The sequence below is a fragment of the Leptodactylus fuscus genome, chromosome 3 (assembly GCF_031893055.1).
Source record: "Leptodactylus fuscus isolate aLepFus1 chromosome 3, aLepFus1.hap2, whole genome shotgun sequence".
In the NCBI taxonomy this organism is placed as follows: domain Eukaryota; kingdom Metazoa; phylum Chordata; class Amphibia; order Anura; family Leptodactylidae; genus Leptodactylus; species Leptodactylus fuscus.
Window position 1 is genome coordinate 188,914,159 of NC_134267.1, and position 14,793 is coordinate 188,928,951.

At 40.8% G+C, this 14,793-nt stretch overlaps 2 protein-coding genes across 3 annotated transcripts in view; both read right to left on the minus strand.

Annotated features, from left to right (window-relative positions):
* The window catches only part of COPS9 (COP9 signalosome subunit 9), a 236,072-nt gene that overhangs the window by 111,681 nt on the left and 109,598 nt on the right, over positions 1-14,793 (minus strand). The window lies entirely within an intron of this gene.
* Positions 1,129-14,793, minus strand: part of LOC142198101 (beta-galactoside alpha-2,6-sialyltransferase 1-like) — a 49,962-nt gene continuing 36,297 nt past the window's right edge. For both annotated transcript variants that reach the window (XM_075268932.1, XM_075268933.1), the window contains exons 2-6: positions 9,642-10,276; positions 8,695-8,792; positions 6,553-6,654; positions 2,805-2,979; positions 1,129-1,811 (exon numbers count right to left, since the gene is read on the minus strand). In XM_075268932.1, the coding sequence (XP_075125033.1) occupies positions 1,555-1,811; positions 2,805-2,979; positions 6,553-6,654; positions 8,695-8,792; positions 9,642-10,233 (1,224 nt within the window). In that variant the 5' untranslated portion in view covers positions 10,234-10,276 and the 3' untranslated portion in view covers positions 1,129-1,554. The remainder of the gene's footprint in view (positions 1,812-2,804; positions 2,980-6,552; positions 6,655-8,694; positions 8,793-9,641; positions 10,277-14,793) is intronic.

Here is a 14,793-nt window from a genome sequence, read left to right on the forward strand (position 1 = left end):
TCTATTGCTAGGGGACTTGCAGGGTATTTCTGAGGTGAAGGTGGGGGGCACACCGTTGGAACGGGGATTTGGGGTGTATATATGGGGTATACGGGAATACACTGTCAGTGTGTTCCATTCAGGATCCTAGGAAAGCTGGGTTGCGGCGATTGAGCCCGTCAGTGCCACGTTACACTGACAAGCTTCTCCCTGGAATTGAAGTTATATGTAAGCCCAATATATTCTTTGAATTCCCAGTGAGACAATGGCACCATATGGCAGTAGCAAAAATAGTGGGTGTATATAGCCCCAATTCTATTGCTAGGGGACTTGCAGGGTATTTCTGGGGTGAAGGTGGGGGGGCACACCGTTGGAACGGGTATCGGGGGTATATATCGGGTATACGGGAATACACTGACAGTGTATTCCATTCAGGATCCTGGGAAAGCTGGGTTGCGGCGATTGAGCCCGTCAGTGCCACGTTACACTGACAAGCTTCTCCCTGGAATTTAGCTCTTATAAGAGCTGTTGGTTGTCTTCTCCTTCCTATCCTAGCCTGTCCCTGCCTACCCAGAATCTAAGCCCTAGCTAGCTGGACGGAAACCTCCGTCCCCGGTGAATTGCAAGCTCAGAATGACGCGAAGCTGGGCGTCGCTGTTCTTTTAAATTAGAGGTCACATGTTTTCGGCAGCCAATGGGTTTTGCCTACTTTTTTCAACGTCACCGGTGTCGTAGTTCCTGTCCCACCTACCCTGCGCTGTTATTGGAGCAAAAAAGGCGCCAGGGAAGGTGGGAGGGGAATCGAGTAATGGCGCACTTTACCACGCGGTGTTCGATTCGATTCGAACATGCCGAACAGCCTAATATCCGATCGAACATGAGTTCGATAGAACACTGTTCGCTCATCTCTAATCATTTCCCGGTCAGTTGCTGGCCATCTTTACAATGGGCAATGATCATCTGCTTATAAAAAACAGGCCCTTAGTTATCAGCCCACTTGGAATCTTGCCTTGTAAATATTTGTAAATTAAAACTGTTGGGAAAAAAAAATCCTCATTTCAGTTGTGCCATCCCTTTTCTGTATTCTGTGCATACATATTGCATTTCTTTATTTTTTCCAAATGATTGTCCAACATGTACAGTATGTTTTTTCATATTCTTTATTTCGTCAAGCCATTTGAATGTTATAGGCAAACAATTCAATTCCTCCAGACTTTTTGCATTAGACTCTCTAGGTCTATCACCAGGTGTGTGGGCGCCACATACGTATACTCATACCTATGTACCCTGCATATATCCTTTTCTACCTATGCATAATCTTGTCATAAGCTTTACATTCTCCACATAGCAGACAATGCCAATATTCTTTGCATAACCCTGAGAGCATAAATTAAGTCTGAGCATTGACAATCTCTATACAGCTCTGTAGAAAAAACTGAAAATAAATAAAATTAGGCCTATTCACATAAGGCATAGCAAAAATGTCCGTGCAGGGTTCCAGGGCTTTGGTAGTCAACACAACCTATAAGGTTTTGGTTGAAATAGAATTCCTGCACATTTTTATTTCCATATATGTTATCTAGTCTCATTCAAGCACTGTAAATCCTTTAGTCCAGGCAGGGTCATTTTCCCATTCTTGGTAATATCGTCCTCAGTTCCCTGGTTGAGTTTTTTAAATAAATTCTTCTCGTATAAAAGTGGATGGTAGCCTCCATAAGTACACGCTGAGTCCATAAATTGTTGGAAGTAATAACATCGATCTGTTAGACGTGAAGAGGGCAGAAATTCATAGACATTGACTTCATCACAAATATTCATCATCAACAGAATTCCTGGGTAAAAAGGTAAAGAATATTGTAACATTGTTGCAAATAGTTGTTGCATGTTTATTCTACAAAAACTACTTCTGCCAATAAGAACATGTTTTATAGGTTTAGTTAAGAGGCGTTCACACTACGGGGGAGTTCACACGGATACGAGCCGAGTGATGTGGCACGTATACAGCGTGTGAGACTTTGCGGGCCGTATACGCTCCCATTGATTTCAATGGGAGCTTGGATCGTATATGCCGCGTTATTTTGCGGGCGTGATTTTGCGGCTGCAAATCACGGCCGCAAAATAACGCGGCGTATACAATCCAGGATCCCATTGAAATCAATGGGAGCATATACGGCCCGCAAAGTCTCACACGCTGTATATGTGCCACATCACACGGCACGTTACATTGTGTGAACTTACCCTACTGCCGCTGTCCACCCGAGGGTTTCCTTCCTAATCCCTGGGGAAACTGGACAGGGGACATCAGAATGTAGTATAAAATCAAGTGAGCAAGTTTTCTATGGATTTGTTCAATGTGAATTCATATTAGGGCTAAGGCCCCATGAAGTGAGATGTAGCCAAAAAAAACGCTGCAGAAAAGACTGGCGGAAACAAGACTTTAGCCTCACCTTCCTCTAAACAGGGGACGGGAAACCAGTCCAACCATGTCCTAGAGCAGGGGTCCTCAACTACAGTCCGTGGGCCACATGAGGCCCACGTGCTGTCGCCCAGATCGCTCACAAACAGGGAATCTGATACAGGATTCCTCATTAGTGAGCTTTTACTGTATTTTTTTAAACTATATTTTGGCCCTCAAATGGTCTGAGGGACAGTGAACTGGACCCCTGTTTGAAAAGTTTGAGGACTCCTGTCCTAGAGAGTCTAGTATGAGAGGTAACAGCACCTCCTGCTAGACCTATGGATGATGCCTGTGTATACCACAATGAATTGCTGTATTTCTGAACAGGCTACTAGATGTGTGTTTTTGATATAGTGGCCATACTCACCAGTTGACCCCGATGATGGAGGATTTGGTTGGATTAGTTCCGGTGCGCTCTCTTGAATTATGTTCCAAAACTGCCATAGAGTTTGTGGCTTCAGAATGTAAAAGGGCTGCTCTGGGTTAGCCGTTCGATATTTTTTATATGATTCAAAGAAGTCATATTCTGGCTTCTTATACCACTGTGGAGAAAAATTAGACAATAAAGATCTGATATGGATATAACATACTGCGGATATATATCCAGTGATGTTGAATCACATTTGTCGGCCTCTCAACATTTTAGCTGTTTATGGAAGTGATTCTATGAAAGTGGAAGAAAAACATTGCAAATCAATCATTAACCATTGCTGTTGACCTTTTTATTCAGCAAATACAATTTCTATGCACTGAAATAAAAGATAACAGCTTGATTGAGAAAACATGATAAGCAGTGGAGTAACTAGGAATGGTGGGGCCCTGTAGCAAACTTTTGACATTCCTGCGAGCTCTATTATGCCCCATAACGGCCCCTGCACATAGTATTATGCCCCATAATGGCCCCTGCACATAGTATTATGCCCCATAATGAACACCCATGAACAATTATTATACTCTGGGTTCTTTTCAGACCCCAGAGTACAATAATCGGAGACCAAAGGGAGATAAAAACATAAAAAACACTCACTTACCTATCCCGGGCTCCACTGCAGTCCTCGGTGGTGTCAGCCATCTTCAATGACGTAAGGATTTCACATGAATAGATTGAATCTCAGTGGTGGATCTTTTTGTTCTCACAAGAGAGAAGCCATCCCCAGAGGTATCTGGAACTAATTTACTCCCTTTTACATATTCAAGATACATGCATGCCTGCTTCAGCGGTGCAGGTATATCTATAAAGGGCTCTAGAGGGAATAACTGTTAGTCCAAAGAGCATTTGACTGACAGCTATTGAAGATGTATGGCTGTAAGGTGGTTGGAGCCATCACCTTCCACAGAGATAGCCTTAAAAAGCCAGGTTAGTCCAGAATCGTTTGGTTTTTAATGAAACCAACCAAATGGAAATTCGTCTCGGGTGAACTATAAAGGCCGCTGCATTATACCCCAGGGTCCGGCACCCTTCTGTGACGTCATCGGCCTCGGTTCAGTGCTGAGGCCTGTGGCCACTGGTGGGCTAATTACCGACCTCAGCCATGCTAGCAGAAAAAGGAACCCATTGAAGTCAATGGGAGGCTTTTTTTTTCCAGCGCTGAAATTTCACACCAAATTCCTCACCATTTTCCTCTGTGTAAATGGACCCTTAAGCTGCCAAGAAACTTTTGCTACTATTTGCTGTGAACAACTGCTGTACTCGAAGCAATTTCTGTTACCCTCTGTTATATTCGAAGATCACACACAACAGGACTTGCAAGTGTGTGTGCTTTGTTCAATCTAACTTGTAGAAGCACTAAGGCTGAATTCATATGGGGTATTTTGGTCAGGATTTTGAGGCCATATGCACCTCAAAATCCTGACCAAAAAGATGTCTCCCATAGAAATCAATGGGAGCCAGTTAGGTCTTTTTTCCGGGAGCCGTTTATTCCGAGTCCTGGAAAAAAGAACGGACATGCTCATTCTTCAGGCTGATTCGCCTTAAGAAGTGGAGAGCTGGATGATGTAACAGGCAGTGCAACTACAATGGCATGGGATGTTACATGGCCACATGTAAAAAAAAAAATAATAATAATAATTAAAGTACATATTTAATATTGCCATTTCAGAGCAATCAGAACTATAAAATCATTCTATTATTTTTCCTGAGCTGTGAACACTATAAAAATTAATTTAAAAAAGTCAGCATGATGTTTTTTTTATTTCTTTTGGGTTTTTTTGTTTGTTTTTAGTACATAGTACAGTAAAATATCTACACCTTGCATGTGATGGTCCAATAAATCTGAACAGGATTGGTAAAAGCACAGAACTAAGTAAACAATTTTCTGTAATTTTGCAAAAAAAAAAAGAGTTTATTTGATTTCTTTTCCCTTATTTCCTTTCCCTAAGTAAGTGCATGACTTTAGCAGGTCAGCTGCACAGGACATAATAACTTGCCCAGTCTCTTCATTCAGTTACACAGTTGTCTATCACAATAGTGTACTTTGTGACCATACAGTTTATAGTTTATCATTACTACATAATAGGTCCCATGCAGACTTGTGCAGGTATTTCAGACTATAATACATATGGCATAATATGCGGCTGATTTGTGCGCCACATTATATATAGCTTTGTTCTGTATGAGTTTTCGACTAGAAGCCCTGAAATGGTCGCTAACTTTTAAACAAACTTTACACAAGTCGATAGTACAGCGTGTACATGCGCAATGACAATATTCTTGGCCATTATATGAATGTGCAGGCTCTATCTCAGGTCTCTTTCATCTGGTAGGTAGAGATATATCAGCTGATATATTGTTTACATTGTATATTCTATTGAGATTAGTAAACATTGTAAAGTTATATTAAAGAAAAATGCTTCTTTCCCTTGATTTTGTCCCTTGCCCATCCCTAGTCGTCCCCGTGTTCATCTCCATACCTCTACAGTCCACAAACAGAGATAAGAACCAAGTCACTGAAGATTATAGAGAGGGAATGTGTCAGAAGAAGAAGAGCAGACAGATTGCAGGCACTGCTGTAGACACAGAACTGGTTTGTGGCGTGAGATATTATACAGATCTGTGAAGAGGTTAAACCCAGATTTATCTCTACGATCTCTGCCTGTTCCCCCTCTTTTACTTAGACTTCAAGGAAGTGTATATGTGTTTATAAATACATTCAATGGGAGGAAATGGAAGAAACAGGAGAAAGTAGCATTTTTCTTTACTAAAACTTATTACAAGGTTTAATATTATCAGCTGCTACTGATTTACGTTTCCGTACACATCAAATAATATGAAGCAAATAACATGTGGTTAAAGTCCTTCCACTGAGTTTAGATAACTGGATTTATCAACAGTCCTACAAAAAAAAGCACATAATGCAGATTGCATCACCACTACTTGCTCCAAATGACAAACTCAGCAGTTCTGACAACCACATCCTTCTCACTTAGCTGTGCTATGTCTGTACAAGCACTGATCCTACCAGTCACTTATGTCTCAAGCAGGTCTCCATTAGAATAAATCTAAGACTATATCTACCCTGTCACTGCTTACTTGAATAGTTTCTTAGGTTATTCAGCAGTTGTCGTTTGGAAACCTAATTTTAGTCTCCCTTCATTCTTACATTTACTAAAAATCCAATCGTTTTCCTGTTAACTTAACATTTTTGTGTGGAGAAACACAATGTGCAGTTATAGTTTTCCTTCTACATCAGTTTTCTTGTGTGAATCTTATGAAAAGTATCACATCGAGCAAATTGACTTTTTTCACTTTTGTGCTCCCCTTGCCACTTTTCGGGAAGGAGGCATGGAGGGTGTCCCTGATTTATGAGAATGCATGCACCTTCTGATAAAGGAGATGCACCCTCTGCTGGTGCATGGAATATGAAGAACGGCATTGAAAATTCCTGAATTTGCCTCGATTCAATACAATATTGCAATATACCAGCAAAACCCTTGACAGGTTACACTTTACAACACAACACAACCACTGAATGGCCACACATAGACACATATATCACTTTGTGACTGATTTTTGTGAAATCCCGTTGATTTGAAAAGCTGGTGATCCTGAGCAACTCATATCTGGAAGTGCCAATAGCAAATGTAAAGAAGAACCCTCAAGGCATGTCAAGTTTTACCTGATATATATCAGCGTCATATGGGGATGGATCCCACATGATCAATATTACATCCTTATATATTGGGTTTTCCAAGAAATTGTGCTCTTTCTGCGTAATAACCTGCAAGCAAAAGACACATTATGTAGATAAAATATATTAATTCATGAAATCATTGCAAGAAATCACAAGTGGTTTTTATCCTGTAGATTTTACAAGTAACAGGTCAACTTAAGTGAAATCTTAATATCTTCAAAAAAACCAGAAAACCCTTTTTCTGAAGACTGTACTTTGACTTACTGATACTTGGATACATGAGTATCATATGAGGTGGTAGGAGCAAGCACCTATAACAAAATGGCCCTATGTGAGTGGTTAGCGCAGGCCCTGTCTTGGGTATTCACTTGTGGTTTGTGTTTCTTGCTGTGCTTTATATTTTGTGTGTTGCACTGAATATGCTGAGGAAGTATTGCTCTGCGTATTTAGTGGCCGCAACATCACTGCATTCTACAAGTGGGAAGTCCAACCTCCTGGGCATTGGGTAGTTCGGAGTAGGGCAAGGTGAATAATAAATGTTTGGCATAGGGGAAGACATTATTGCAAAATGATGCAATGAAAAAAGCCAAGGTGTTTGCGCTCCATTTTCTTTGCTAAACTGCTCAGTTCACTGCTCAGACCCATCTTCAGTAAAGAGAAGCTGCAAAGCTGCTGTAAAACTGTTATAAAAGTGCTAAACATTTACTGTTTCCTGGGGCAGCTAATATCTGTGTCTGTTTCTCATTCACTGGACATTTTCTATGCCCTCCCCTCTCCATAGACTTCTATGTAACCTGATCTGTCTATGAGCTCCATCCTGTCTACAGTAAACATGGGTGTGAGTAGTGAATTAAGCAGTTTCGAGATATAGAGGAGACAGGAGGTAGAAGCATTTTCTGATGAGATATACTACAAATTCTATTATATTTACCTGAATTATTCATTTACAATAAAAAAAATAGACGTTAGTCTTTAACCCCTTTCTGGCAGCATTCTACTGCAGAGCAGGTTCTATAGCTACCGGGTCTCTGCTGTAATGTGCAGCAGGTACCACTTTGTCCAAAAATGCCCAGTCTACAAACTTATTTAAATATTTTTCACGTAGGGTGAATGCCATAGCGGGAAAAAAATCAAAAGCGCTGAACTGCCATTTTTTTTAACTATTTCACCTCTGTTAATAAAAAAAAGTGATCAAAGCAATAGATATTCACCAACATGATATAACTAAAAAGTACACCTGGCCCCACAAAGAAGACACAGGCATATAAAAAAGTTACAGGTGTCAGAATATAGCGACTTTTAGAAAATACTTTTTTTTTTGCATAGTTTTAGGGGCTAAAATGTAAATAAAACCATATAAATTTGTTATCCCCAGAATTGTATCAAAACATAGAACATGGGTGACATGTCATTTTGGCTGCAGAGTGAACGCCATAAAAACAAAGCCCATAAGAAAGTCGCACAAATGCACGTTTTCTTCAAATCCATCCCATACTGATTTTTTTCTAGCTTTCCAGTACATTGGACAGAATAATAAAGGGTAACATTTTGAAGAACAATTTGTTCCGCAAACATTAAGCCCTCCTATGGCTCTGAGAATGGGAAAAAAAGTTATGGGGTTTGGAAGGTAGGGAATCAAAAATGAAAAATGGCACCAGCAGGAAGGGGTTAAGCATGCAACCAGTCCTTGACCCACATCCTGGCCTGGGAAATGATGCTGTATTGCTCATGTCATACTGTATTTGCACTGGCATAGGTGTCAACTTTATGGCTAAAAAATAAATCTGATTTGCAGTATTTTAGGACTTTTGATGTTCATACTCCACCATAAGGACTTATGTGAAGCTAAAATTCTGTTAGGGTTACCAATGTAAACTTGCAAAGCATTGGGTGTTATGAGTAGGGGCTTTAGATCTTTGTTGGTGAGTTAAACATAGGGGGTGGGCAGTGCTGGAGGGCTACAATAGAAAACATGAACTGCTATTGGAGTCTTCATTGTAACTAGCCTATGGTAGAGTCTGTGAATTCAGTTTTGTCTGCTAATGGATGACATTTCAGTATAAAGGTGTATGTACACCATGTAGGTTGCTAGGGAGTTCTTTAGTTAACAACAATCTTTACATTTACCTGCGAATTTAGTAGACGGAATGTAGTTTTCGATCCAACATCGGCCTCATAGCCTTTTGTAGGTGCAGCATTAAACCTAAAAACAGCATCATGGGAATCTGTAAATGCAAGAAGACAGTATTTGATACTTTTTGTTTTTTTTACAAAGGCAAAAATTTAGCAGAAAGTATAAATCTTTGCTTTATTTCTCTTATTCTTTTTGAACCCAGTTCTGCCTTTGGTTTGTAAAACTGCATCGTTGTACCTGAAACCATCCTTAGGTTGAACCCACACCAGAGGCATAACTAGCAGGGGGCAGGGGGGTGGCCCGGGCCCATTGACTCTGTGGGACCGATCCCTGGGCTGTCATTAATACATGGCATCTCCACAATGTAGTTAGAATGTGTCCTGCAACTTTCTATAAACCTCAAGCTATTTATTTCAAGCCTGCAGTTTACAAGATGCTGCGACCACCGACAAGATATCTGTCTTTCGGCAAAGGCGGCGCGATGATGTCAGAGCATCGCTTTCCCTGCGCACAAATGTCCTATGCGTGGTCACGTCGCCTTGTAGAAAGCAACATAAGAAGAGGCTTAAAAATACGTTTCACCTGTAACAATAACTACATCACAAAACGCTACCTTTGGAAAAGCTCATGCAGTTTTGTTGCGCGACACTATTGCTACATGCAAATCCAGTTGACAATAAGTTCCCACCTGTGCCTGGGTTTCCATTTTTCGTGCTTGTTTAGGGACCCGAGGAACAGAAACCTAATCCATTTAAAAAGAGGTTACCCACGGACTCTATAGACTATAATGGAGTCTGCCAGGTTTCCTCCTGAAAAATGTTGAGAGAAAACTCCTGCTCAGGACTTTTCTCTCTACACGTTCCAAGCGGATTTGGGGACATAAACCACAAATGGAATACAGGCCCAGGTGTGAACCCAGCTTTAGAACTTTCTCACTCACCTATTTCCTTTCCGAGCCTTGAACCTCTTATAGCTCCAGCTGAGGATACTACAGCACATCGTTTTAGTTTCCCCACTACCTCATGAATATCCTTGTCGGGTAAATACTGACTCCAGTGCGTTTCATTGTCAGGTAGGTCAGAACGTTTCAGAGTTGCCATGTTCACCCTGTGTTTCAGGTGGCACAGGAGATCGTGTGATTCGCGCTGCTGGTTGATCTTGCCCTGATATTTGAGTTTGTATGCGTTCATTTCTTGGTAATTTCTCATCACTTTTTGTAGTCTCGGGATAAGGTCATCGTGACTCATCTCCCTCTCCCACAATTTGACTTTCTTATAGAATATGGACTTCATGCTGCGTTTCGGTACATCATTTATCTGTTTCTTCCTTGATTCATCTGTGTTAATTTGTCTGTTGCTCTCAGGTGATGAAATATTCTTTTGCTTATAGGTATTCCTGTTATAGGTGAATATATCGTGACCCTCCTCAGCATTGTCTAAGTCGTTCAGATGTTTGAAAAAACTAACGTAAAGAAAACAGGAAATGCAGACCACCACAGTGAGGAGACCTAGTTTTTTAAGGACACGAACCATGGTAACAGGTGCAAAGAAGATTAACTAAGACTTTCTTTAATATCTACAAAGAAAAGATAAAAACATCAATGTATTTAATAGTATTCTGACTGAACTATTATAAGGGTTTTGTAGGGAGAGAGAACTTTTCATAGTCCATTCGCACAGGGGATAAACTGTTATTGCATAGAAGAGGGTTCCCTGGCACCCCGATTATTAGGTCTGTAGAACAAGGTAGTGATGGGAAATCTCCATGCTTAGACTTCTCTGCTGCTGCTCCAACTCTCTGTGATGTCAATTACTCCGCTCTACTCCTGTTTCTTGTATATAAAGTAGAACAAAGTCTGTCATGTGACCTGGAGTTAGAGCATAGGCCGGGTAGGCAGAGGAATAAGACTTCCATCCCTCCCCTGCTGTCACCTGCAAGTCTAATAATAAGGGTATTTTCACACTGAGTTTTTTGCAAACGGATTTTGACGCGGAATCCGCCTCAAAATCCGCCTTCAAAAACATCTCCCATTCATTTCAGTGGGAGTCACTAGCTTTTTTTTCCCACTAGCGATTTTTTTCAGCTAGCGGGAGAAAGAATTATCATGTCCTATCTCCCCATGGATTCTGCGGTGACCGCAGCTCAAGACTCACTCCTGATTAGGCGCTTTCATCCGGGCCTAATCAGGAGCGGGATTCCATGTCGGGATGCTGATGCATGCACTAGCCATGTTTCCACACAGTGGAGCACAGTGGAAAAGGTTTCCGCCATGTGAACATACCCTAAAGGTATCGGGGACCCTCTTCTACACAGTAAGGATGTTTATCCAGTGCAATGAATGTACTATGAATAGTCTTCTCTCCCCACATAGCCCTTTAAATAGAAAGTTATGTAATAGTATATGCAAGTATAATAACAAAGTAAAAGGTCTTTGAAGATCCTCTATATTAAAAATCTGCAACATCAGCTGACCTTTCAAAGGAACATGTTGCCAGAATATTACCTTGCTCTTTTGATCAAGTTTTATTGTAGACATATTTTTAAATAATTATTTTTCCATGTTATTAACAATATATATATAAGAACAGGGAGTCATGGGACAGGAAGGAGGAAGGAGATGGGGGTTGCTTGCACATGGCTGAGGTGAAGCTGCAGATCTATGTATGGAGATGTAAATAAACTAAGTTGCTGTTGGATTTCATCCCTGACTCCTCATACTTCTTGAAGACATTACAGTCACTAAGCTATATAATATGTTGAGACTTTCTGTCTTCTCTAGATTTCTTTGCAGCAACCGCCTCACTTATTAGCACAAGGATGGTCACAGCTCTCATGTACATAAGACACAGAATCCACAGATTATCTACTCTGTCCTCTCTATACAATGGTGTCTGCCTAGAAAACTCTCCCATACAAGTGCATAGGGTCCAGACCATTGCGTCTATGGCCCATGGTGAGTCTACAGGAGACAGGAACTCACAAACTATTTTTTTTCAAGAGTTGATATTGCATGATTTTAGGGGTTTTTTTAGATAGAAAAAGAAAATAACAATATCACCAATAGATATGGTAGGCACCAATACTTTCAATGTTAAGCAACATAAACAGCATTCTATAGGGTTTCTAGCTTTCCATGCATCCAGTGAAATGATGGATCTTTCCTCTTCCCTAGCTTCCGACTGTAATATAAGTAAAATGAACCGATACTTTGTATCATCCTCTTAAGAAGGCCTTTGTTGCATCCCAAGAATATATTATCTAAGATCCAGAATTGAGTCATGGTTTCTTATAAATGAAAACTAGACAGCATTTACATTTACCATAAAAAAGATGCAATTGTTTGTGCAATTCAGGATTTTGAATAAAAAAATAATAGAGGATTCACCTTATCTATGATGAGGCGCATCCTCCAATGGAGATGGATTATCACGACTGGCATACTTAACTTTACAAATCTCCCATATTCATCTTACTTTTACCCTTTCCTTTAATTTTACAATTAGCATTATGTGGGCTGATACTTGCCTAGGGCCAATAGATTTTAAGATTCTAAAAGCCTCAATGTCTGATACAAGATCAATCCTTGAAAACACCTAAGGGCTAATTCACATGGGAACAGAGGGGGCGGATTATGGCGCGTAATCCACGTCATAATCCGCCCCCTCACAATGGTGGTCTATGGAGACCGCCAGGCTTCTTTTTTCCGTGAGCAGCATGTTGTGAAAAAAGAAGCGAGCTGCCCTTTCTTCAGGCGGATTCCGCGGCTCGTTGAGCCACGGTGTCTGCCTAGCGGCAGCAACCTCCGTAATCGGCCCATTTCAGCCTACTCCAGAGGGGGAAGCCTCGACTGTCGGAAGCCGCGACAGTCGTGGCAGGCGGATTTTGGCCCGAGAGTGACACGGCTCCCCATGTCACTCTCGGTACCAAGATCCGCCTTTACGCTCCCCGTGTGAACTTACCCTTAGTTTTACTATAATTATAACAGATAAACTGAAACTTTTCCGGATTTTTTTCTTACATAAAACTAACCACCCCATCACATCTTTTTTTTTTTTCTTTTTATAATATTGTATCTTTATTACATTGAACAGAAATATCTTGTCTTTGCCAGTCTACCTATTAAACACACAACTACAGGCCACTATTTTCAACAAGGGTGTATCTTGTTTCTTAGTCACGAACTCACGCCAAATATTCATGTGATTTAGATTTATCTTTTGTTCATTTACTTCATCATCTCTAATAAGAGTTATATCTGTTCTTACACCGCCCATTTGGTGCTTTGTTTGATTGTTTATGTAGAGGAATTATTGCATGGTTTGATGCAACGCTGTCACTTTAACGCTCAGTTCACATTTGTGTTCGGAGATTCTATTCCCGTTCCACTTAAAATATGTGGAGAGAAAAGTCCTGAAAGAAGGACTTTTCTCTCCACGGATTTTGGATGGAAACCAGGCAGAATCCCAGTGGATCGTGTTATGGTCCTCTTGGGGACCCAAACAACAGAATTCCGTATGCTAGTGTGAAGCTATCGTACTTATGGTTACCTCAGGAAGGGGGTGGCATAATGATTCTCTCCAAATGTACAGAATTCAGTTGTGCCTATTGGTTGTGCCATATGTGTGCGCCATTTATGCTTCATCTTTAGTATAGCCTATGATACTACAGCCTAATATCTTGTAATGACATCAGACAGGAAAACTCCCATAGAAAATGTAGGCTTTTCCACTGCTTTGGGTCTTTTGTCTGTAGTTCTGTTGTGACCATTTCAAGCAATGAAAGTGGAGTGTGTGTCTCATAAGTGGATGAGTGGAAATCCCTGTGAGAACAAGGCTCGGTTTTATCTTGGGATGACTACTCTCAGGTTCAGATTGCCTAACTCTGATACTTTCTTCCACTCAGCAACTTGTGTTAACTACTTTTTGGCTGGACAATTTCTAACTTAGTAAAGCACTAGTGGCAATGATCCTGTTAAGTGTGTGCACTGTCTTTGGCTGTGTCCTTGCAAGTACATGAGTAATGGGGACATGGATCCTGTCATTGGGTAGGTTGGGGTGGGGCAAGGCACAAGGAAAAGTCGACTATATGCAGAAAGAGGTGGCACTACTGCATAATAATAGACAAAATTATAATAATATGGAATAGTAGGACGGGCTGTATTAAATTTTTCGGCGGTGCTCTACAGTATACAGAAGTTTAAATACAGTCCATAAGAAAAAAGCGAAGAACTGAGCACTCACCACATAAAACGTTCAATAAAAACGATCCAAACTTTATTTTAGACTTCCATATAAAAATCCGGGAGGAGGCATGCCTGAAAGGAACAAGCGACAGCTATTTTGTGCAAGTTGCACAAAACAGCTGTCGCTCATTCCTTCCCATCCTATTGAACGTTTTATGTGGTGAGTGCCCAATTCTTCGCTTTTTTCTTTTGCACAAGGAAAAGTACTTGGCCACAGAACTTGGGGTGTAAATGTACTACCCCGGGTCCTAAGGCCCTACACAGATATAGCAATTGTCCAAACTCTTCAATTATTAGTTAAGCAAGCATAACAGAAAGCAGTTTATACTTATCAGACATGTTGGTCAGCTGTAATGTTTGGTCTTGTCTCAAAAATAAATACTTGGTCTTGATATTCAGTTACTGATGTTGACTCCTGATCCAGGTGACCAGGGGTAATGATGCAAAGATTTTTTTCTTTCTTTTCTTTTTCTTAGATGGTTATATTGTAGTTCCCAACCGCTGACCAGTTTTCAATGGGCACTGAACCCATCTTTCAATAATATTTAGCTCCAGCCAGGCAAATGTCTTAACAGCTCCTCACTACAGAGCTCATATCAATCAGAGGGTTTACAATCGGTTAAACAGCCAGCCATTGGTCGCTTACACTTGAGTGTCAATGCAGGTTTCTCTCCAGGCAGAAATAAGGCATTCATGTAATGGCTTGGCATAAGCTCGGCTTCTGTTTTTGCTTCTATCTGGCGTCTCCAGAGTCCCATGCTTTCCCACAGCGAAATGGGGCGTTCCTCCTTAGCAGTTCACATATTAGCATACAAATAGGCACCCTCCAGCCAAATTCAATGTCTGATGT